Below are 25723 nucleotides of genomic sequence, written 5' to 3' on the forward strand. Positions count from 1 at the left end.
GGACTTCACAGGAAAGAAAGAAGAATTTTGGATGGTGGGATGAAGGGAAGCTGCCTAGAAGCTTAGTAGAGGGAGCTAGGTGGCACCTGCACTTTTATTCTAAACCTAGAGTACTTCGGTGCTTAATCAATTGATGACTGTTAAAAAAATTTTTTTTTTACACAAAAGCATATTTTCAGACTAGCCAGATGGTTTTCTTTAGTGATGGGATTATTTCACCTATTAAACTTATCTGAGAAGGAAATCTATATTCAGTATATGCTTATGGTGACTTATTTTATTTTGGTTTTGCTTTAGGTTCACCATGCCATTATTCTGCTCAGGGATGCTTCCTAGAAATGCAGAAAACTCAATTGCTGTAGAAAAACTACTAAATGTAGAACTTACGTTTTTGAAATAAGATTGAAGTAGAGAGAATTAAAGTACAGAAATCTACAAATTCATACAAACAATCCATACCAACACTTATTGATACACCATGAGTTTCCCAAATGTGGAATGTCTGTGTGGTATCTAGGAAACTTGAGCAGAGAATACTAGCCTGTTGAAAAGTAAGCTCTGGTAAATTGATAGTACTCACCCAAATGGCAGCATCCTCAAATCTCTTTCTCTCCAGTGTTTGCCCAGAGATAGGCTTCTTTAGTGGACCCATTGAAGTTAATTATAACTAGCTAAGTTTTCACTCAATTCATATTTATTGTCTGTTGATTTTTAATTAGCAATAGTATTCTTTTAGCCTATGTTCTGGAATGTTTATTTTGAAGCATAAGATCAACAGCTGAGACATTTCTTTTCTTATACTTTCTTCACATTTTTGTGACTATCTGGACTTCTTTCAGCCTGATAGACCGCACAGGAGTTTAGCATGCTCATGGCCATGCTTGTTATTATCCCTGCATTTGCCAATATTGTTTAAAGCACTACATAATCTTGGTGGAAGTAGATTATGAGAGAAATACTGGTTGTGAAAAATCAACAGTGGCTGCTTATAGGCGTATCAGTACAATGGAGTCATATAATAATTTTATTTAATTTATATGAATTCAAAGAAATAGGCCCAGCAAGAGATAACATAGATAGATAGGAAGGAAGGAGGGAAGGAGGGAGAGAGGGAGGGGAGGAAGGAGAGTGGAAGGGAAGGAAAGAAGGAAATGGTGATTCTGCCATTCCACTTGCTGAGTATATTCAGAGTGACCTGAAGATGAGAGAGAAATTTGCTATTCTTTTATTCCACGTCAGTTTCTACTTGCCATCCTTAGAGTTTCATGGGATATAAATTCTAGTGCTTAAAAATACGTAGTTTTTATAAAACATTGTCATTAAGTGCATTGTAAGTAGAGGTGTTCATCTAAAGAAACTATATTATTTCAATGCTAGAGGAAAAACTGCTGAGCTTAACTATATTGAGACAGTATATTGGTCTTCAGTGTAGTACCTTCCTAAGGAATTTCCAAGGATGATTTTGGTTATACCTCATAATCTATGTGTTAACTTTAGAACCCACTCCATTATAGTCCATTTGCCTATTAAATATTTAATGAGTAACTACTATGAGTTGGAACTCAGAGGATGTAGAAATAAGGAAATTATGGTACTTTACTTTAGAAGATGAGTATCTAATTGGAGAGACAGACAGGAAAATATACATATGCAGTGTCATTATTGCTATGAAAACACTGGTTGCTGTGGGATACAGAGAATGCCTATTTGAATCAATCCAAAAGGAAGGAGGAGAATGCCAGGGTAGGAAACACTTCTTAAAGTAGTTGCTAAGCTAAGTCTTGAATGTAACTGTAAGTTACATAAATAAGGATGAGAGGGAGAGCATTCCTACACAGAGAAAATAGAATGTTTAGAGTGTGATGGAGCTCATGCAAGCTCTCCCTGATCTCCCTAGATGTAGCACAGTATGGATGATGCATAGAGTCCTGCAGAGAAAAGCCAGAAGAATCTAACCAGGTAGGTAGGGTCATGTTAGGACAGATCTCTCCCAAGTAATTTAGATTTTATCCTGAAGGCAGTGAAGCATCATGGAAGGACATCTGTATGAAATGTTTTACAAAGAAGACTTTCGTAGTGGTATGAGGCATGTATTGGAAAAGACAAAATTGGATACAGGGAAACTACTTAGAAGCTACTGAAGTTGGAAGGTTTTGGTAATCCGATCATAAAAATGATAAGGTTGTTAATTGAGCCAGTATTAGTGAGAAGGAAACAAATTCTGATGGTGTTTAGGTACTAGAATTCCCAGGGTTTAATGACTAAATGGAGAGAAAGGGAAATATCACACAGTTTCCTATTTGCTGCTTGGGGAATTGTGTGGATACTGGGCTGTTTGTAAAATCAGGAAACACAGTAAAAGGAATGAGTTCTGAGTCGATCATCCTGTATGTGAGTTACCTCATGGGGATCTGAAGGAAGTGGGAGAGTCAGGTCAGACATACAAATAGACTTCAGCAGCAATGCGGAAATGAAGGAAGAGAAGAAATGTCCAGTGTGAGAACAGTGTGTAGTTAGAAAAATAAATGGCTAAGAATGTTGCCTGAAGATACCAACATCAGACATGTTGGTGATGAGAGAAGCCTAAGGAGGATTCTGGATAGAAGGAGCCAGACAAGAGAAGCCTTAAAAGTTAAGGAAAGTATATTAAGTATAAGAGTATAGTAAAGATATACAACTGAAAGATAGCAACTGAATTCATTGGATTTGACATCTACTACTAGTTTCTAAGCAGAGTACCATGGATTCTTCTTTTTTTCTGGCATGATGCAAGGTATGTACCTTGGCTATAGTATAGAATATACAAGGGTTGGTTTGGAGCTCAGTAGAACAAGGTTATGAAAGTTCAGTGAAACCGTTGGTGGACAGTAAGTCAGCATCTGGAGATTATAAAAGTACTCTAATAATGTGACCAATCACACTGCTGCTGACATATCCAAGCCACTCTCTTTTTGTAGCTTAAGTATTATCAAATTCATATGAGAAGCAGAAAAATATTGTGGGGAGAAAAAGTAAACTGAACACTGACTAAGGTGTTTAGTTTGATTTAGAATGTCTCTACTTAGGACTCTTTCCCAAAATCTTACTCATAGCCTTATTTCTTTCAGGCCTGTAAACCAAACCTCTATAAATCCCTCTCCAGGCTGAAATCTCCTGGAGGTTAAGAGATTCATTAGTGGGGAAAGGAAAATCATTACAAAGATTTTGTAAATAATAAATTTTTCACATTCTTCTCTATTCTTTATGTGGGTACAACTGAACCTAACACTTTCCATTATTTAATATTCTTGTCCACATTTTAGTTCATTGTACACTCTATAGTAAGCCCTTTGATAAAATTCATTTTCTTTTTGCATATGACTTCCAGTTTCATGCCAATCTTGAGATCCTCTCATACTTATTTCAGATTCTCATTATCTGGCTGGCATTTTGTCTTCAATTATCTAATTTTAAATTCACATGAGACAGAAGTGCCGGCAGTCAGCATTCTAGTTCTACTTACTAATTTGTGGAGGTGTGACTTGGGTGATTTTTAAATTAAAAGTATCATTTCATATTCATAGTGATGATTTTCTAAATTTTACTAAATTTATAGATATATAAATATTTGTTGTCAAGAGTCTGACAAGCTAAATTCTTTACTACTTTAGTTATTAATATATTACATAGGTTTTATCAGAATTCTATTGTTTTCACCCAAAGCTTTTTCAAAAGTCTCAAGACAAGAAGGATGCATTATAATATTCACATTAGCACATAAAGGTAAAATAAATTCGGGAATTTTTTTTTACATCTTTATTGGAGTATAATTGCTTTACAATGGTGTGTTAGTTTCTGCTTTATAACAAAGTGAATCAGTTATACATATACATATGTTCCCATATCTCCTCCCTCTTGCGTCTTCCTCCCTCCCACCCTCCCTATCCCACCCCTCTAGGTGGTCACAAAGCACCGAGCTGATCTCCCTGTGCTATGCGGCTGCTTCCCACTAGCTATCTATTTTACGTTTGGTAGTGTATATATGTCCGTGCCACTCTCTCACTTTGTCACAGCTTACCCTTCCCCCTCCCCATATCCTCAAGTACATTCTCTAGTAGGTCTGTGTCTTTATACCTGTCTTACCTCTAGGTTCTTCCTGACATTTTTTTTCTTAAATTCCATACATATGTGTTAGCATACGGTATTTGTCTTTCTCTTTCTGACATACTTCACTCTGTATGACAGACTCTAGGCCCATCCACCTCATTACAAATAGCTCAATTTCGTTTCTTTTTATGGCTGAGTAATATTCCATTGTATATATGTGCCGCATCTTCTTTATCCATTCATCTGATAATGGACACTTAGGTTGTTTCCATCTCTGGGCCATTGTAAATAGAGCTGCAATGAACACTTTGGTACATGACTCTTTTTGAATTATGGTTTTCTCAGGGAATATGCCCAGTACTGGGATTGCTGGGTCATATGGTAGTTCTATTTGTAGCTTTTTAAGGAACCTCCATACTATTCTCCATAGTGGCTGTACCAATTTACATTCCCACCAGCAGTGCAAGAGTGTTCCCTTTTCTCCACACCCTCTCCAGCATTTATTGTTTCTAGATTTTTTGATGATGGCCATTCTGACTGGTGTGAGATGATATCTCATTGTAGTTTTGATGTGCATTTCTCTAATGATTAATGATGTTGAGCATTCTTTCATGTGTTTGTTGCCAATCTGTATATCTTCTTTGGAGAAATGTCTATTTAGGTCTTCTCCCCAGTTTTTGGATTCGGTTGTTTGTTTTTTTGTTATTGAGCTGCATGAGCTGCTTGTAAATTTTGGAGATGAATCCTTTGTCAGTTGCTTCATTTGCAAATATTTTCTCCCATTCTGAGAGTTGTCTTTTGGTCTTGTATATGGTTTTCTTTGCTGCGCAAAAACTTTGAAGTTTCATTAGGTCCCATTTGTTTATTTTTATTTCCATTTCTCTAGGAGGTGGGTCAAAAAGGATCTTGCTGTGATTTATGTCATAGAGTGTTCTGCCTATGTTTTCCTCTAAGAGTTTGAGAGCTTCTGGCCTTACATTTAGGTCTTTAATCCATTTTGAGCTTATTTTTTGTGTATGGTGTTAGGGAGTGATCTAATCTCATTCTTTTACATGTACCTGTCCAGTCTTCCCAGCACCACTTATTGAAGAGGCTGTCCTTTCTCCACTGTACATTCCTGCCTCCTTCATCAAAGATAAGGTGACCATATGTGCATGGGTTTATCTCTGGGCTTTCTATCCTGTTCCATTGATCTATCTTTCTGTTTTTGTGCCAGTACCATACTGTCTTGATTACTGTATCTTTGTAGTATAGTCTGAAGTCAGGGAGCCTGATTCCTCCAGCTCCATTTTTCATTCTCAGGATTGCTTTGGCTATTTGGGGTCTTTTGTGTTTCCATACAGATTGTGAAATTTTTTGTTCTAGTTCTGTGAAAAATGCCAGTGGTAATTTGATAGGAATTGCATTGAATCTGTAGATTGCTTTGGGTAGTAGAGTCATTTTCACAATGTTGATTCTTCCAATCCAAGAACATGGTATATCTCTCCATCTATTTGTATCATCTTTAATTTCTTTCATCAGTGTCTTTTAATTTTCTGCATACAGGTCTTTTGTCTCCTTAGGTAGGTTTATTCCTAGATATTTTATTTATTTGTTGTTGCAATGGTAAATGGGAGTGTTTTCTTGATTTCACTTTCAGATTTTTCATCATTAGTGTATAGGAATGCCAGAGATTTCTGTGCATTAATTTTGTATCCTGCTACTTTACCAAATTCATTGATTAGCTCTAGTAGTTTTCTGGTAGCATCTTTAGGATGCTCTATGTCTAGTATCATGTCATCTGCAAACAGTGACAGCTTAACTTATTCTTTTCCGATTTGGATTCCTTTTATTTCCTTTTCTTCTCTGATTGCTGTGGCTAAAACTTCCAAAACTATGTTGAATAAGAGTGGAGAGAGTCAGCAACCTTGTCTTGTTCCTGATCTTAGCAGAAATGCTTTCAATTTTTCACCATTGAGGACGATGTGGCTGTGGGTTTGTCATACATGGCCTTTATTATGTTGACGAAAGTTCCCTCTATGCCTACTTTCTGCAGGGTTTTTATCATAAATTGGTGTTGAATTTTGTCGAAAGCTTTCTCTGCATCTATTGAGATGATCATATGGTGTTTCTCCTTCAATTTGTTAATATGGTGTATCACGTTGATTGATTTGCGTATATTGAAGAATCCTTGCATTCCTGGAATAAACCCCGCTTGATCATGGTGCATGATCCTTTTAATGTGCTGTTGGATTCTGTTTGCTAGTATTTTGTTGAGGATTTTTGCATCTATGTTCATCAGTGATATTGGTCTGTAGTCTTCTTTCTTTGTGACATCCTTGTTTGGTTTTGGTATCAGGTTGATGGTGGCTTCGTAGAATGAGGTTGGGAGTGTTCCTCCCTCTGCTATATTTTGGAAGCATTTGAGAAGGATAGGTGTTAACTCTTCTCTAAATGTTAGATAGAATTCACCTGTGAAGCCATCTGGTCCTGGGCTTTTGTTTGTTGGAAGATTTTTAATCACAGTTTCAATTTCAGTGCTCGTGATTGGTCTGTTCATATTTTCTGTTTCTTCCTGATTCAGTCTTGGCAGGTTGTGCATTTCTAAGAATTTGTCCATTTCTTCCAGGTTGTCCATTTTACGGGCATAGAGTTGCTTGTAGTAATCTCCCATGATGTTTGGTATTTCTGCTGTGTCAGTTGTTACTTTTCCTTTTTTATTTCTAATTCTATTGATTTGAGTCTTCTCCCTTTTTTTCTTGATGAGTCTGGCTAATGGTTTATCAATTTTGTTTATCTTCTCAAAGAACGAGCTTTTAGTTTTATTGATCTTTGCTATTGTTTCCTTCATTTCTTTTTCATTTATTTCTGATCTGATCTTTATGATTTCTTTCCTTCTGCTGACTTTGGGGTTCTTTTGTTCTTCTTTCTCTAATTGCTTTAGGTGCAAGTTTAGGTTGTTTATTCGAGATGTTTCCTTTTTCTTAAGGTAGGATTGTATTGCTATAAGCTTCCCTCTTAGAACTGCTTTTGCTGTATCCCATAGTTTTTGGGTTGTTTGGTCCCCACTGTCATTTGTTTCTAGGTATTTTTTGATTTCCTCTTTGATTTCTTCAGTGATCTCTTGGATATTTAGTAGTGTATTATTTAGCCTCCATGTGTTTGTATTTTTTACAGATCTTTTCCTGTAATTGATATCTAGTCTCATAGCATTGTGGTTGGAAAAGGTACTTGATACAATTTCAATTTTCTTAAATTTACCAAGGCTTGCTTTTGACCCAAAATATGATCTATACTGGAGAATGTTCCATGAGCATTTGAGAAAAATGTGTATTCTTTTGTTCTTGGACGGAATTTCCTATAAATATTAAGTCCATCTTGTTTAATGTATTATTTAAAGCTTGTGTTTCCTTATTTATTTTCATTTTGGATGATCTGTCCATTGGTGAAAGTGGGGTGTTAAAGTCCCCTACTATGAATTTGTTACTGTCGATTTCCCCTTTTATGGCTGTTAGTATTTGCCTTATGTATTGCGTTGCTCCTATGTTGGGTGCATAAATATTTACAATTGTTATATCTTCTTCTTGGATCGATCCCTTGATCATTATGTAGTGTTCTTCTTTGTTTCTTCTAATAGTCTTTATTTTAAAGTCTATTTTGTGTGATATGAGAATTGCTACTCCAGCTTTCTTTTGGTTTCCATTTGCATGTAATATCTTTTTCCATCCCCTTACTTTCAGTCTGTATGTGTCTCTAGGTCTGAAGTGGGTCTCTTGTAGACAGCATATATATGGGTCTTGTTTTTGTATGCATTCAGCCAATCTGTGTCTTTTGGTGGGAGCATTTAATCCATTTACATTTAAGGTAATTATCGATATGTATGTTCCTATTCCCATTTTCTTTGTTGTTTTGGGTTCATTATTGTAGGTCTTTTCCTTCTCTTGTGTTTCTTGGCTAGAGAATTTCCTTTAGCATTTGTTGTAAAGCTAGTTTGGTGGTGCTGAACTCTCTCAGCTTTTGCTTGTCTGTAAAGGTTTTAATTTCTCCATCAAATCTGAATGAGATCCTTGCTGGGTAGAGTAATCTTGGTTGCAGGTTTTTCTCCTTCATCACTTTAAATATGTCGTGCCAGTCCCTTCTGGCTTGCAGAGTTTCTGCTGAAAGATCACCTGTTAACCTTATGGGGATTCCCTTGTGTGTTATTTTTCCCTTGCTGCTTTTAATATGTTTTCTTTGTATTTAATTTTTGACAGTTTGATTAATATGTGTCTTGGAGTATTTCTCCTTGGATTTATCGTGTATGGAACTCTCTGTGCTTCCTGGACTTGATTAACTATTTCTTTTCCCATATTAGGGAAGTTTTCAATTATAATCTCTTCAAATATTTTCTCAGTCCCTTTCTTTTTCTCTTCTTCTTCTGGAACTCCTATAATTCGAATGTTGGTGCATTTAATGTTGTCCCAGAGGTCTCTGAGACTGTCGTCAGTTCTTTTCATCCTTTTCTTCTTTATTCTGCTCTGCAGTAGTTATTTCCACTATTTTATCTTCCAGGTCACTTATCCGTTCTTCTGCCTCAGTTATTCTGCTATTGATCCCTTCTAGAGTATTTTTAATTTCATTTATTGTGTTGTTCACCGTTGCTTGTTTCCTCTTTAGTTCTTCTAGGTCCTTGTTAAATGTTTCTTGAATTTTGTCTATTCTATTTCCAAGATTTTGGATCATGTTTACTATCATTATTCTGAATTCTTTTTCAGGTAGACTGCCTATTTCCTCTTCATTTGTTACGTCGGTCGGTTTTTACCTTGCTCTTTCATCTGCTGTGTGTTTTTCTGTCTTCTCATTTTGCTTATCTTACTGTGTTTGGGGTCTCCTTTTTGCAGGCTGCAGGATTGTAGTTCCTGTTGTTTTTGGTGTCTGTCCCCAGTGACTAAAGTTGGTTCAGTGGGTTGTGTAGGCTTCCTGGTGGAGGGGACTAGTGCCTGTGTTCTGATGGATGAGGCTTGATCTTGTCTTTCTGGTGGGCAGGTCTACGTTTGGTGGTGTGTTTTGTGGTATCTGTGGACCTATTATGATTTTAGGCAGCCTTTCTGCTAATGGGTGGGGTTGTGTTCCTGTCTTGCTAGTTGTTTGGCATAGGATGTCCAGCACTGTAGCTTGCTGGTCGTTGAGTGAAGCTGGGTGCTGGTGTTGAGATGGAGATCTCTGGGAGATTTTCAGCGTTTGATATTATATGGAGCTGGGGGGGTCTCTTGTGGACCAGTGTCCTGCAGTTGTCTCTCCCACCTCAGAGGCACAGCACTGACTCCTGGCTGCATCACCAAGAGCCTTTCATCCACACTGCTCAGAATAAAAGGGAGAAAAAGTAGAAAGAAAGAAAGGAAGAAAGAAAAAAGAAAGAAAGAAACGAAGAAAGGAAGGAAGAAAGCAAGAAAGAAAAGAAAGAAGGAAAGAAAGAAAAAGAAAGAAAGAGAAAGAAACAAAGGAGGGAGGGAGGGAGGGAGAAAGGAAAGAAAGAACGAAAGAATAGAAAATAAAATAAGGATAAAATACAGTTATTAAAATAAAAAATGATTATTATGAAAAAAATTTTTTTTTAAAGAAAAAACAAAAAGGACGGATACAACCCTCAGACAAATGGTGGAAGCAGCTATACAGACAAAATCTCCCACAGAAGCATACACATACACACTCACAATAAGAGGAAATGGGGAAAAAATAATAAATCTTGCTCTCAAAGTCCACCTCCTCAATTTGAGATGATTCCTTGTCTCTTCATGTATTCCACAGCTGCAGGGTACATCAAGTTGATTGTGGAGCTTTAATCCGCTGCTCCTGAGGCTGCTGGGAGAGATTTCCCTTTCTCTTTGTTCTCGCAGCTCCCGGGACTCTGCTTTGGATTTGGCCCCGCCTCTGCGTGTAGGTCGCTGGAGGGCGTCTGTTCTTTGCTCAGACAGGACGGGGTTAAAGGAGCCGCTGATGCGGGGGCTCTGGCTCACTCAGGCCGGGAGGAGGGAGGGGTACGGAGTGTAGGGCGAGCCGGCGGCGGCAGAGGCCAGCGGGACGTTGCACCAGCCTAAGGCGCGCTGTGCGTTCTCCCGGGGAAGTTGTCCCTGGATCCCGGGACCCTGGCAGTGGCGGGCTGCACAGGCTCCCCAGATGGGGGGTGTGGATAGTGACCTGTGCTCGCACACAGGCTTCTTGGTGGCAGAAGCAGCAGCCTTAGCGTCTCTTGCCCGTCTCTGGGGTCCTCGCTTTTAGCCGCGGCTGGCGCCTGTCTCTGGAGCTCCTTTAAGCAGCGCTCTTAATCCCCACTCCTCACACACCAGGAAACAAAGAGGGAAGAAAAAGTCTCTTGCCTCTTCGGCAGGTCCAGTCTTTTCCCCAGACTCCCTCCTGGCTAGCCGTGGCGCCCTAACCCCCTGCAGGCTGTGTTCACACCGCCAACCCCAGGCTTCTCCCCGGGGAATGTTTTTAGTATATACTTTTGTAGTATTTCAAGGCTAGTTTCCCAAAATTCATTTAGCCAATATATCTCTGCATCTAAAGTAAGAATCCAAAGACTTGACTAGCCTCAACATCTAAGATGCTTACTTTTATATCTAGAATATCAGATGAAGTGACTGAAAGTACAGGAGCTGCCCAGGCATTTATCTGTTTTCACAATTTCTCTCCATGTGGTTATGGCACAGGATGGCAATTTCAGGGTAGTCAAACTTCTTGCATAAAGGTTGGATTACCCCAGAGTGCACATTTCAAGAGAGTGAAAACAGAAGGCACAATATATGTGTAATTTGAGACCATGAAGAAAAGAAACAAAAGAAACAGGAAATGTAATGAAATAATATTTAAATATTAAAAACTCTAATCTCAAAACACAGTATATAGTCATTTGTGTTCTGCATCTTAACACAATACTTTTAATATTCATCAATAGTGTTGCATATATCAGTAGCTTATTTCTTTTTATGGCTTTATTATATGGATGGATGTATTACAATGTGTTTATATAATCTCTAGTAGATAGACATTTGGTTTTCTTGCAGTTTGGGGCTATTATGAAAAAATTTCTTGTGAATAATCCAGTACAAATCTTTGTGTGGTTGTATAGTTTCAGTTACCTTAGGTAAATATCTAGGAATACAATTTCTGTGTTATTTGGTATGTTCAACTCATAAGAAACTGCCAAATTGTACCATTTTGCATTTCTAGGATGTTACTTATCATCATCACCACACTTGGCATGGTTAGTCTTTCTTAATTTTACCCCTTCTAGTTGATGTGTATCTTATAGTTTTAGCTTGAATTTCCTGAATGATTAATGATATTGAACATGTTTTCCTGTGCTGATTTGCCATGTTATGTCTTCTTTACTGAAGTATCTGTTAAAATCTTTGGTCCGTGTTTTGATTGGGTTGTTTGTCTTCTTAATATTGAGTAATCAGACTTATTTATATATTCTGGATACAAGTAATTTATCATATATGTTTTGCAAATATTTTCTCCCAGTCTGTGTTCTGCCTTTTCATTTTTTAGCGGGGAATTTTTTTCCTGTGTATATTTTTGTTTAAGTCCGTTTTTTAAAAGTCATCTTGTTCATATGTAATTTGCATTTAGTAAACTTCACCACTTTTAAGTGTACAATTTAGTGAGTTTTGACAAATGAGTAGTTTACCATCACCACAGTCATGATATACAACAGTTCTATCACCCAAAGAAGTCTCTCATGCCCCTTTACAGTCAGTTCCTACCATCACCTCCTGTCGTCGCAACCACTGATGTGCTTTCTTGCAAGTGTCTTTTTAAGGACAAAACTTTTAAATTAGATGAAATAAGTGTTTTTCTTTTGTGGTTTGTGCATTTTGGGTTTAATTTAAAACATCTTTTCCTAACCCAAGTTTGTTAAGATTTTCTCCTATGTTTTCTTCTAGAAGTGTTAATAGTTTTTTGGACTTATATTTAGGTCTGCAGACCATTTCAAGTTAATTTTTGTTTATGGTGCTTGAGTCAAGGTTCATTTTTTTTGCAACTGGATATTTAATTTTTCCAGCATATTTGTTGAAAAGACTATTTTTTTTTCACATTGAATTACCCTGACACCTTTGTCAAAAATCAATTGACCATATATATGTGTGAGATGTTTCTGGACTCGACTTTGTGTATTGATCTATATCCATCCATCCTTATACTTATACCTGACTGTCTTTAAGACTTTTGCTTTAGAGTAAGTATTGAAATGAGGCAGTTCAAGTCTTCTAATTTTGCTCTTCTTTTTAAAAAGTGTCTTGGCAACCCTAATATTTTCATGTAAATTATAGAATAAGCTTGTTGATTTCTACATAAGGTCTACTGGACTTTAATTGATAGTGTAATCTGTTGATCAATTTGGGGAGATTTGACATGTTCACAGTATTGTCTTCTGATCCATGAACATGGTATATTTTTCCAATTATTTAGATCTTCTTTAATTCTTTCAACAATATCATGTAGTTTTTAGTGTACAGGTCTTGAACATTTTTTGTTAAATTTATCCTTATTTATCTTATTTTTTAATATTATAAATGATTTGTTTAAAGTTTCAAATCTGAATTGCTTGCATATAGAAATGCAGTTGGTGTTTACTCATTAGCCTTGAACCCTGCATCCTTGCTCAGTTTGTCTATTTGTTTGTTTTTTCTTAAGTATGTTGAGATTCTCTTTGTAGATGATCACATCATGTGGGAGCAAAGACAGTTTTCCTTCCTCTTTTTCAGTCTCAGTGGATTTTCTCTCTTCTTGCCTTATTGAGCTAAGACCTTCAGAGCAATGTTAAATAGCAATGTAAGAGCAGACATCCTTGCCTTATACCAGATCTTAGGGCAAAAGCATTTGTACTTTTCACCATTAAGAATGTTGTTAGCTGTAGGTTTTTCATATATACCCTTTAACAAATTGAAGAAGTTCCTTTCTGTTCCCATTTTGCTAAGCTTTTTTTTTTAATAAATCATGATAGGATGTAAAATTTTGTCAAATTATTTTTTTGTATCTGTTGGGATGATCACGTGTTTTTTCTTCTTTATTCTGTTGATATCTTGAATTTCATTGTTTGTTTTTTTTAATGTTAGACCAACATTGCATTTCTTAGATAAATCCCACTTAGTTATGATGTATTATCCTTTTGATATGTTGTTGAACCCAGTTTGCTAAAATTTTGTTAAGAGTTTTAAATCTTTGTTCACTAGGAATATCATTCTGTAGGGTCCCTTCTCTTCCCTACCCCGAGCAATGTCTCTGGGTTTGGATTCAGGGTAATGCTAACCTCTTAAAATGAGTCAGGCAGCATTGCTTCTTCTATTTTCTGGTAGAATTCACCAGTGAAATTTTGAGACCAAGAGTTTTCCTTGTAGGAAGGTTTTTAACAATGAAGTGAAATTTAAAAAATATATTTATGGAGGCATGCATTTTATCTATTTCTTCTTGAGTGAGCTTTGGTTGTGTGTTTCCAGGAATTTATTTCGTCTAATTTTTAAAATTTATTTGCCAAATATTGTTCAATTCCTATCTAGTTCTAGACCCTGAGAAGGCAACTGTACTCTATACAAGGTTCCTTCTCTCATGCAATTCATATTATGCAATTATAAAGACTTATGAATGAAATTTCTTAATTGAATAATTTATACAGTTATTGTCTCAAGTTAATAGAAACTGTACTTAGAATAATAAACAGATATGCTCTAGAGACCAGAGACCTAAGTTTGAATCTCAGCTCTACCGCTTAAGAGCTATGTGATGCTAGGCAAGCTTCATAACATGCCTAAATCTTAGTTTTCTCAGCTGTATGATAGAGATAATCATTGTACCTATTTTATAACATTGTTTTAGGATTAAATAATATAATGCATGTAACTTACTTAGTATAATGCCAAACAAGTAGCAGTACTCAAAAATAGTGCCTATTGTGATAGTAATAACTTATATTTATTTTATTTAATCATCTATAATATGGAAATAGCATTTTGTAGCTTTTGTGATTGTTGTTAGAATGTAATATCTTAATGCTCAAAAATTGTAGTGTTTATTATTTTTATTGTGTTGGTATTGGATATATTTCAGAAATAGCCCAAATATTTCACATTATATCCTAATAGATTTAGATATTTTAAAATAATTACCTTGAGAATTTTTACTCTTTTAAAAGTATATTTTATTCTCCAAATGAAAAATCTATTAATATTTAATGTGGTAGAACTGAGCAATTTCTTTTTTAATCTTGTTAGTAGAGTTGTAATAAAATACTTTAATATAAATTATTTTAATTATGGAAATAGAATTTAAAAAAAATTTAAAGGAACTAGTTTTATACTTACCATATTATAAAGTATTTTCATTAGGTGACTTTTGATCCCAGAAAATTTCCTTAACTTTTCATGCCTTGCATTAATTGTTTAAAAATTAGATAGCTAGTGGGAAGCAGCTACGTAGCACAGGGAGATCAGCTTGGTGCTTTGTGACCACCTAGAGGGGTGGGATAGGGAGGGAGGGAGGGAGACGCAAGAGGGAGGAGATATGGGGATATATGTATATGTATAACTGATTCACTTTGTTATAAAGCAGAAACTAACACACCAATGTAAAGCAATTATACTCCAATAAAGATGTTAAAAAAAAAATTCCCAGCCTACAGGCTACTTTTTCCGGTATCAGGCACCTAGTTAGATTGAGAATTCTTTTTACATTTTCAGACTTGTAAGAAGAGGGCAAGAAATAGAGAAATAGGGCTTGAGGTATTTAGCTGGACATTTATAACCAAACAACTGTTTCAGAGTCCAGCCATCTGACCTTAGATCCCTTTCAATTCTCCTGAAACATCCTAAAGGTTTAATTTGTATTTTAAGAAATGTAATTTTGAACTATTTATTAAAATATGGCATTTTATCAGTATCCTTTCTGGAAGAAACTTTCTTCAAAAACTAAATGTAAATTTACACTACTTTACATTAATTTTTCTGTGTGAAATGCATAGAAACTGAGTTCAGCTTGCGAAGAGGATAGACATGATCTAGAAAACAATTAATATGAATTACCTATTAAATGTAAGTGTACTTTTATTTGATCCTATAAAAGTACATGTTTAAATGTTTGTTTTATTGTATAACTGATACCATTCCAATTGTGTAGTATAGTATTTGCTACAGACTGAATCTTTACGTCCACCCTAAACTCATATGTGGAAACCTAATCCCTAGTGTGATGGCATTTGGAGGGTGGGGCCTTTCTAGTGATTAGGTCATGAAGGTGGAGCCCTCCTGAATGGGATTAGTGCCCTTATAAGGGACACCTCAGAGAGCTCAGTTGCTCCTTCCCCATTGTGAGGACACTGTGAAAAGACAGCTGTCTGTGAGCCAGGAAGCAGGTACCCGATCTGCAAGTGCATTGATCTTGGACTTCCCAGCCTCCAGAATTGTGGGAAATAAATTTCTGTGGTTTATAATTCACCCAGTCTGTGGTAATGTGTTATAACATCCCAAATGGACTAAGGCAGTATTGTTGACTAGTTTTCTTGTATGTGAACTAGAGACATTCTTTTCATCTTAGGTGTTTTTGTAAACGTAAGGGATGTGTTAATCAGCATTATTGCACAGACTCCCATGTCTCATTGCTTAATTAATTAGTTGTCTTTAGGGTACTCAGGTTCCAAGCTCAATCAATATTATGATAATGAATGTAATCATTGTAATTATTGACCCATATTGAGCATATTTTGTTATTCTCTGTTAACTGATATTTTGCTATTACAAAGGAGTGACTAAAGTTTGTATAGACAGTATTTGCAAGAAAAAAATGTAATTGAATTTAAAGTCTTAGATTGCAGTGATAGTTCTCAGGATGTTGTTTAAGTCTAGATCTTTATTTTTTTTAAAGTTTGTTGCATATTTTTCAAAATATAACAATTTATTTTAAAGATAAACATTCCGGGTTTGTAATGAAATATAAACTTGTATATTTAGATCATTAAGGCAATCTATTAATATTTACATTACTATATTCCCACAGCATTGCTAAGCACAACACACACACACACACACACACACACAAACATGTAGTCATTGCTAAAGGGACTTAAATTTCTAAAGGTATGTTCCTTGCTTGAGGAGCAAAAAATTCATTTTTTTAACAAAAACAAGATTATTTAGTTATTGTATGTGATTTTTAAATGTTTCTAATAAAAATACTTTACCTTCAAAACTTTAAGCCTTATTTTCCTTATAAATAATTCTTTGGAAAGTATTTTTTAATTTAACTTTATTCTTTGCAGTACATATTTATTAAGTACCTAATATGTGCTACATGCTAGGCTTGGGGCTGAGGATGCAAAGCTATAGAGCACTTGTGCAGTCTTCCTCTTTCTCCTGTGCCTCTGCCAAGAAAAAAAAAAATTGTCAGAAGCCTGAATCAGGAAAAGCATCAACAGTATGTTTACTTAAAACCTTTATAAAATTTCTCCCATTATGAAAGTAACAACAGTACATGTACATTGCTGAAAACATCAAAAAGTTATTTCAGTTCAATTGATAAAATACTTATTTATTGACTGCGTGCTACAAGCTAGTCACTGTGCTATGTACTTAGTACGTGGCGTGAGGAAGACAGATGGTCTCACATTTAGGAAAGTATAATGCTCTGGGAAATGGATATTAAATTATTACAGGTAATTTTCAAGGTATAAAACAGAAAAAAAATACTCTAAATCTTACCATCTAGCAATGATCACTATTACCATATTAGTGTATTTTCCTGTTTTTATACTGTACCCATAATTTCCATTTTATTTAATATTGTAAAATACATACTAGTTGCCTAGTAATTAATTATGCAGATGTAATTTATTAAATCCTTACTATATTTTTGAACGTTTAGATTGTTTCCATTACTTAACCAACTTTACTTAAGTATAAGCTACATACAATAAAATGTACTCACTTTAAGTATACATAACTTATATGACTTTTGACAAACATCTATGCATGTAGTCCCCATTACAAAAAGATGCAGAACATTTCCACTGCCACAGAAAGTTCTGCTATTCCTCTTTGCAGTCAGTCTTCCCTGTCTCATTCTGTCATCTCCTGCTCCTATACCTGGCCCTAGGCAACTACTGATCTGCTTTCTGACACTAAAGATTTGATTTACCTTTTCTAAAATTTCACAGAAATGGAATCATACAATATGTACTCTTTTATGTCTGTTTCTGTTTCTTTTGCTAAGCCTAACGTTTTTGAGATTATCCATGTCTCAGTAGTTTGTTCCTTCATTGCTGAGTCATGAGCATGCTATATCAATGTTTTTTAATCTGTCCTGCTTTTGGTGTACATTTGGATTGTTTCTAGTCATCGCCTACTATGAATAAAGCTGATATGCACATACATGTACAAGTTTTCTTTTTTCTTGGCTAAATACTGGGGAGTATAATTGTTGAGTTTATAATAAGCATATGTTTACATTTTGAAAAATTCCAAAACTGTTTTCCAAAGTAGTTGTGTCATTTTGCATTCCTAGTATCAATGCCGCAAGAATTCTAGTTGTTTCATATCCATACCAACTCTTGGTGTGGTCAGTCTTTTTAATTTTAGTCATTCTAATGTGTATATAGAAGTATATTATTGCGGTTGGTTTTGAGTTGCATTTTTCTGATGACTAATGATATTAAATATATTTTCACATATTGGCCATTTGCATACATTTTTTTACCTGTATGTTCGAATATTTTGTCTATTTATTAATTGGGTTATCTTATTGTTAAATTATAATAGATCTTTATATATTCTGGTTACAAATACTTTGCCAAATGAGTGTATTATAAATAGTTCCTCTCAGACTGTACCTTGCCTTTTCATTGTCTCAGTGATGTTTTCTGAGCAACAGAAGTTTTAAATTTTGAAATCCAATTTATCAGTTTGTCTTCTTTGTTTTTTTTAAATACTATCTAAGAAATCTTTGTCTATCATGGATGACAAATATTTTCTCCTATATTTCCTTTTATAACTTTTATAATTGTGCTATTACATTTAGGTTTATGATATTTTTTATTTTTATGTATGCTGTAAACTAAGGATTGAAGTTCAATTTTTACCCCATGTGGATATTTGGTTATTCCAGAATCTATTGTTGAAAAGTCTATCCTTTGCCCCATTGAATGACCTTGACACCTTTGGCATATGTGTGTGTCCTTTGCTCTAACACTTTTGACATATGTGTGTGTCCTTTGCTCTAACACTAATACTGCTGAACTATAGAGGCAGTATCCTCAAGGACTCTAGTGGGTGCCACATTTCTTAAGAAGTTTTTCCATTTTGCCTGGTGAGAACAAAAAGTATTTTTAGCTCTATGAGCCTGTGATTTTTTTCACCTGATTCTTTCCAATGGCTCTTTTCCCTGGCCTCAGAATTTTCCTCATATACATGTGCTGATTAGTAAGACTCAGAGGCAGTTCATTGCAGGTCCCTGGAGTTCTCCTCTTTGTGGTTCTCTGCCTCATGAATTACAGCTACTTTGGTCTCCCCAGTCTCTGAACTCTCTATTCTTACTTCAAGAATTCCACAGGTTCTGTTTTGGTTTTCTTTCCCTGTGTTACATTCTGGATGGTCTCTCTAGGCAGCAAGCTGGAACAACCATAATTACCACCTTGTTTCCCTTTTCTTTGGAGTCACTGTACCTTGAAGCCTAATGCTTAATGTATGAAAATCCTTGTTTTATTTATTTTATATCATGGTCAAAACAGAAGTCTCTAACCTTTATATTTTATGGATATTTCCACTGGGTGCAAAATTTTAGGATGTGTTTTTTTTCTTTCAGCAATTTGGACATATTGTTCCATTGTCCTTTCACTTATATAGTTTCTGAGAAGAAGTCTGGGGAAATTCTCCTATTTGTTCTTCTGTATGTATTGTGTTTTTTTCCCTTCAGAATTTTTAAAAGATTTTCTGTCACTGGTTTTTCAGCAATTTTAGTGTGATCTGACTGTTATGTTCTGAGTATTCATGCCTGTTTGTTAGTTTTTATCTCACTGAGTTTCGTTGAAATACCTAGTCTGTGCATTTATCTTTTTTATCCTAGTTTGGAAAAATTTAGTCATTATTTTGCAGATGTCTCCCTCTCTCTTTCAGGATCTGCTGTTATCCATATGTTAGACTCCTTGACACTGTTCAAGAGGTTGCTGAGATTTTTTTTTTTTCAGGTGCAATTTATATAGTTTTCTTCTGCTATGATTTCTTGTTCATTTGTCTTTTCTCTTGCAGTGTCTAATCTGTTGTTAATCCCATCTAGTGAAATTTTTATTCAGATATTATATGTTTCATCTTTAAACATCCTATTTATTTCTATTTCCCATTATCTCTTCTTTATGTTCCTGTACTGCTTTAAAGTTACTGTCTATTAATACCATCATCTCTGTTATTTTTGAGGTCTGTGTCTAATGACTGACTTTTTTGTTGGTGATGGGTCATATTTTCCTGCATCTTCTCATGTCTAGTAATTGTTGATTGTATACTAGATACTTTGATTTTACTTGAGTGTTTAGATTTTGTTATCTTCCTTCAAAGAGTGTTACATCTTGTTCTGGAGAGCAGTTATTTGCAAATATGATATTTTACACTCTTGTTTGTTAGCTTTGTTAATGTATGGTTTAGCTTTTACTCTGACTTCTTTGAAATATCTACTGAATGCCTGCATGTTCAATAATGACACTCTTCTGACTTTTCTCCAAAGTTAAGCAAATATTGTGGCACCATTTATTAAATGGTCATTTTTTCCCCATATACTTCATATCCTTATGTGTAATCATCAACTTTACCATATTCTAAATTTTTATAAAGTAACCTGTTTCTGGCCACCTGATTTCATTGATATTTCTTTTAATTTGTATGCCTATTCCATATGAATTGTAGCTCTATAGTATCTCTCAATTTCTTCAGACAGAAGTTTTCTTGAGAGCATTAATATATTGAGCAAAAATCTTCTATTTCAATAATATCTTGGCTCATTTCATTCATTTTTTCTAAAAGAGTCACATACCATTTCTACCTTTATATTCTCTTCTTAGCCCACCTAAGTATGACATCTTCCCCGAAAGGTAACATATGACCTAATTCCTATGCCTGGTAAATGTTAATTTCCTTCCTGAAACTTTCTTTTCCTTTATTCTTCAGGTATTCATTCTGTTTGTATTTCTTTTAGGACTCTATCTTAATATCCTGTTCTGCTTCTTTTTCCTGTCCTTTTGTGCAGTCATACCCTAAAATTCTGACCTTAACTCTGTTTGCAGTTTCTACTAAATTTCTGGGCTATACCTTGCTTCCTTGGTGTCAACAGTATCCTTTATATAAATGACTCACACATTTACCTTTATACCCTTTGGTCCCATAGTTCTGAAGCTGTGCTATCAAGTTCTTATTTAAATGTCAACAGGTCAAAATAAAATCCATTGCTCGTCTGTCTCCATCCCCATTCTTTTCCTTTACACTGCTGGCAGCAACACCTACTCAGCCATCCTTAGGGAAACTTCAACACTGTTGCTCTCTGCCTTTGCCCAAATGGTGAAAGCTAGTTCCCTCTGGAATATTGACTCTTGAAAGGTCTGTTACTAGCACTAATGTTCCTCAGAAGCTCTTATCCAGCTCAAAGGTTACTTCTTATATTACCAAACATACTTATTCACTTCTTTAAGTGTGCTTTCTATTTTATAACTACATATTTTAGTGGAATTATTTATATATCTGGTTGTTCTAACCAAATAGTGATATTCTTTCAGATTGGTACCATTTCCTCTCATTGTGTCTGCAGCTTTTTCACAGTGGTTGTACTGAATTGGTGTTCAGTAAGTTTTGTTGCACTTTATGAATTGTTTATCTGACTACTGTAGTCTCAGATTTTTTTAATTGATTCTCTAGTTGCTGCCAGAGTTGTGTACTTAAAATTATGCTAATTTTTTTCGGACTTTCCTGGTGGCACAGTGGTTAAGAATCCTCCTGCCAATGCAGGGGACATGTGTTTAAGCCTTGGTCCAGGAAGATCCCACATGCTGCGGAGCAGCTAAGCCCATGTGCAACAATTACTAAGCCTGCACTCTAGAGCCTGCGAGCCACAACTACTGAGCCCACGTGCCACAACTACTGAAGCCTGTGCTCCTAGAGCCCATGCTCCGCAACAAGAGAAGCCTGCACACCACAACAAAGAGTATCCCCCACTCGCCACAACTAGAGAAAGTCAATGCGCAGCAACAAAGACCCAACACAGCCAAGAATAAATAAATAAAATTATGCTAAAATTTTTAACCCAAATGTCTTTGACACTTCTTATCTACAAAATTAATCTCTAAACCATATCATGGCAGTCAAGGTCCTAAACAATCTGGCCTCATCTTTGTGGGGGTTTTTTTGTTTTTTTCTCTTTTTTGCTTAAGTTCTGTCATTATCATGAATGTGTATTATTGTTCTTCAGCTACATGCCCTCCCTATGTGTTGTTTCCTTGCCATTACTATTTTTTTTCTTTAGAATTAATTTCTTCTACATGCATCTATTAATTACCTCCTATGTTGATGGACTATACTAGGCTGTGGTCAAAATATTAAGAAGGATAGAACTTGTGGTCAAATATTAAGGTGGATATTAAGAGGGATTAATTTGTTCCACATACATTTATTAATTACCTACTATGTTGATATACTATTACTAGGCTGTGGTCAAAATATTAAGATGGATAAAACTTGCACTGTTTTGTATGCTTCCCGTATATTCTCCATTTGTGAAAAATCCATCCTTCAAAACGTGAGATGCTACCTTATCTGTGAAGTCTCCTCAGATCATTCCAATAAAGATTAATCATCCTTTGCCTCCAAAGCATTTTTAATATTGCTTTGTTACAGAATTTCTCATAGCTCTCTTGTTTTTTATCTGTGCATATATCTCCTTCATCGTGTTGAATTTCTTAAGGTCAGGGATTATGTCTTAATCACCATTATATGCCCTCTTTTTCTCTTCCCAGTGTCCAATAACAGTGACTTTAACATAATTGATGCTCACTAAATGGAAAGTTGGTTCAAAGCCAAGGTAGAAACTTAGAAGGAATATTCAGAGAAAATCAGGGGAGTTGTAGTACCAAAGCCAAGGAATGTTTATAAGAAGGAGAGGGTAATAAGTGATGTTCTAAGCTCCAGAACGAGAGGTTCTTGATTATGTTAACAGGAATAAGTTCCATAAAGTAGCAAGGGTAGACATCAGAGGAGAGCAGATTGAGAAATAAATAGAGTTCTTCTCCTTAAGTAGCTTTTTTTTTTTTTAGCTGATATTTTTACAGAAATTGGCTGGAAGACAAATTGAAGATTTATGGTCTAAATAAAGATCTAGAAGCCTGCATGTATTATGTTGATTTAGGGAAGATCTATATCTTTTGTATTGTAGATGAGTGGGTACTAGGCTTGACATTTGAAGAAAATTTAGAAATCTAACTACTACTTTCATCTCGTTAGAAGACTACCATAAATCTGGGTCACAGGGGTTCCTTTGTCAAAATTAGTTATATTTTGTATTAAAGGATGACAGAAATTACTTTGACCTAGAAATATTTCAGAATGGTTTTACTGATGATCCATGCTTCTTTCTACTTCCTGTCTTTGTTTGAATGGTAGAGCATTAATAACATGTATGTGCCTGTATAAAATGAATGAATTTTGAAGCATATCCCTGAGTAATTTTATACATTGGTTTGATTTTTGGCATAGTATATTTGGTCATTTATAAGACACATTGAACATTTCTTCAGTCAGAGTGCCTTTTATATTTGATGGTGTGTCATAGTTTTAATTGACCTCATTATTTTTCTTGGTATTAACATAGAAAGTTGGTGGAGTTGCAATCAACAGCATCTTAGATTTGATAAAATATGACAATATAGTAGAGAGCATTAAAGTTTAGAGACTATCTGCCAAACATTTTAGTTTTACTATAAGTAATGTTGAACCAGTCTTTTTTGGCAATAGTTACATGATATTACCTCTTCTCTCTTTACTGTGACAATGGGTTAGGCATAAATTTTATCTTAAAATAATGATAAACTCTTAAGTGGAGTTGGAGGTGGGAAAAGGGAAGATGGAATCTATAGAGAACCTCTTTTATGTTACCTAAATTATGATTTGGTGTGAGAAACAAATCTCAGTTAACCATAATTCTTATAAATTTGTAGAAGCAGTTTGTAGAAGTAATCTATGTGAAAATATAGTTAATTTCTGATCTTGCAGTCAAGAATACATTGACTGATTGGTTCATTTCTTTAATCAAAGACATGTATTGAGTACCTACTGTGATACTCGGCAGTGTACTCAGCACTGCGAACCATCTTTTGTTGTTCTTGGTGGATTTCTTAATACAGTGAAACAGTACACAAAAAGGTCAGTAGTCAATTCATAATGCCTGAAACCGGCTCCTTCCTCATATACATTATTGAACTGAGAGCTGAGACGGGCAGTTTCTTAAATAAAGAGGCTGTCTAAATGGAGAGCTGGATGCTTGACCACAGTGAGAACCCAATAAATATTTGTTGACTGTTGTTAACAGGAAATGGATGGGCTTATAGTTTTAAGTGATTACATGAGAAAAGATTGGTGTCATAGTTAATTATTATTGAAATAGGAAGAGTATGCATTGAGAACTATTAGGGGAATAATGGGAGCTTCTCAGTCCATTTTGGGCATTACTAACATAAATTGAAAATGTAAAGCCTCACAGTTTCTCATTGCAGAAAACATGGATTTAAACATTGAAAGCATTTCTAGAGGTATCATGATGAATCAAGAGTTGTAGAATTTAACAAGTTCACATAAATAAGGTTCCACAAATCAGCCTTTCTTTGAAATCAAGTGTAACTGAGATAATTAAGTCGAAATATTCCATCTATGCTTATGTGCATTTATTTTAATAAAGTCTCAATACCTAATCCTTGAAAGAGTGAAGCAACAGTATACTGAGGGGGAGATGTAATCTGATGATGCATACTTTTTCCTCTGGTAACTGAAGGTTAAATGGGTAGCAAGCAGAATGCCTTAAACAAGATTGGTATATTGATTAAAGTGCTGATTTAACAGCTCGCAGTCTCCCCTTGGAAACCTGGAAAAGATAAGCCAGCTGCTGTCTAAGACTGCTCAGTGTCCGCTGAGAGTACACTATCTATCATCACAATATGGTGATGAGAGGTGTTTTATGTTTGTGTTAATTTCCCCCACTAAATCAGTAATTATTACAATCCTGTCCCTGCTGTTTACCCTGCAGCTGTTTTTCCATTTGTCGAGAGAGAGGGTGTTCTCTGAGGACCGCACACGTTTCTATGGTGCAGAAATTGTCTCTGCCTTGGACTATCTACATTCCGGAAAGATTGTGTACCGTGATCTCAAGGTAAAAAAGAAAAGTAATCAGAATTTGTTTTTGCAGAGGCTGTAGGGACAAACACAAAGTAATTACAAAGTTACACAGTTTGGAGAAAAGCAGATTTAGTTGGGAAATAAAACCACTCTGTTTAAGAATTTGCTTCACTGTATTTGACAGGAAATTTCATTCACTGATAAATGTGTAGTAGTTTTATGTCCGAGTTTTTGACATGCTAAATAAGTTCTTCTTGACTGCTCTGATCAAATATGATCTATCAATAATAGTTTCATTTTTCTGAAAGTGTAATGAGTAATGTTAAACATCTGATTATTAGTCAAGTAACTTTGCAAGTGACATTTTAAAATAAATTTCATTATTATATTCTAACATCCTGTGATGTATTATGAAGAAATTTTTATAATAAATAAGATTACTTGGGAAAATATTTGATTTGGTATTAAATTTTTAGTGGGTTTATATACCTGAAGCATTTTAATATAGCCTTTTATCAATTTGTTTAATTTCCATTTTGAAAAGCACTGTATTTGTTTTATCAGTAATAGTGACTTTATTTCTCTAAGTTTCTTTCTGTTAAGACCCTCAGAATAGCTCAGGGATTGGCAAACTTTCTGTGAAGGCCAGATAGTAAATATTTTAGGCTTTGCTGCTCTTACAGTGTCTTTTACAACTCCTCAGTGCTGCTGTTGTAGGGTGAAAGCAGCCACAGACAATATGTAAATGAGCGTGTCTGGCTGTGTTCCAGTAAAACTTTAATTACAAAAACAGGCAGTAGGCAAGATTTCACCTACAAGCCATATTTTGCTGACCCCCGAAGTAACTCATAAAAGATAGCAGTAATTCTCGTGACACTGTTTTGAATTAGATTGGTCATATTAAGGAAATTTGTACCATGACACACTCTGAACAAGTTCTAAATGTGACAATCTTACTTTCTTAAAAAGTAAATCATATGATAATCTTGACCTATTAAAATCTGACACAGAATTGCTTTATTTATCAAGTACTAGTTCATTTAAATTATGATTTGTAGAGATAGAAGTTATACTAGTCTTTTATGAAATTCTGTTTCTATGAAATAAGGTATATATTTACATATTATAGCACATAAGAGAAATCACAATTATCCCCTCACTCCCATTCACTCCTTTTTAAACACCTGTGATTCTTAAGTTATCTAATTATTTAAGCAGTTGTCTAAGTTATTTTAAGATGTTGCTATCATATACATTTGTATTATGAATGCTCC

At 35.1% G+C, this 25723-nt stretch overlaps 1 protein-coding gene across 2 annotated transcripts in view; it reads left to right on the plus strand.

Annotated features, from left to right (window-relative positions):
* Positions 1-25723, plus strand: part of AKT3 (AKT serine/threonine kinase 3) — a 396602-nt gene that overhangs the window by 263210 nt on the left and 107669 nt on the right. For both annotated transcript variants that reach the window (XM_082663744.1, XM_082663743.1), the window contains exon 9: positions 24361-24483. In XM_082663744.1, coding sequence (XP_082519870.1) covers positions 24361-24483 — 123 coding nt within the window. The remainder of the gene's footprint in view (positions 1-24360; positions 24484-25723) is intronic.

The sequence above is a fragment of the Grampus griseus genome (assembly GCF_964374135.1).
Source record: "Grampus griseus genome assembly, chromosome: 1".
NCBI classification, from domain to species: domain Eukaryota; kingdom Metazoa; phylum Chordata; class Mammalia; order Artiodactyla; family Delphinidae; genus Grampus; species Grampus griseus.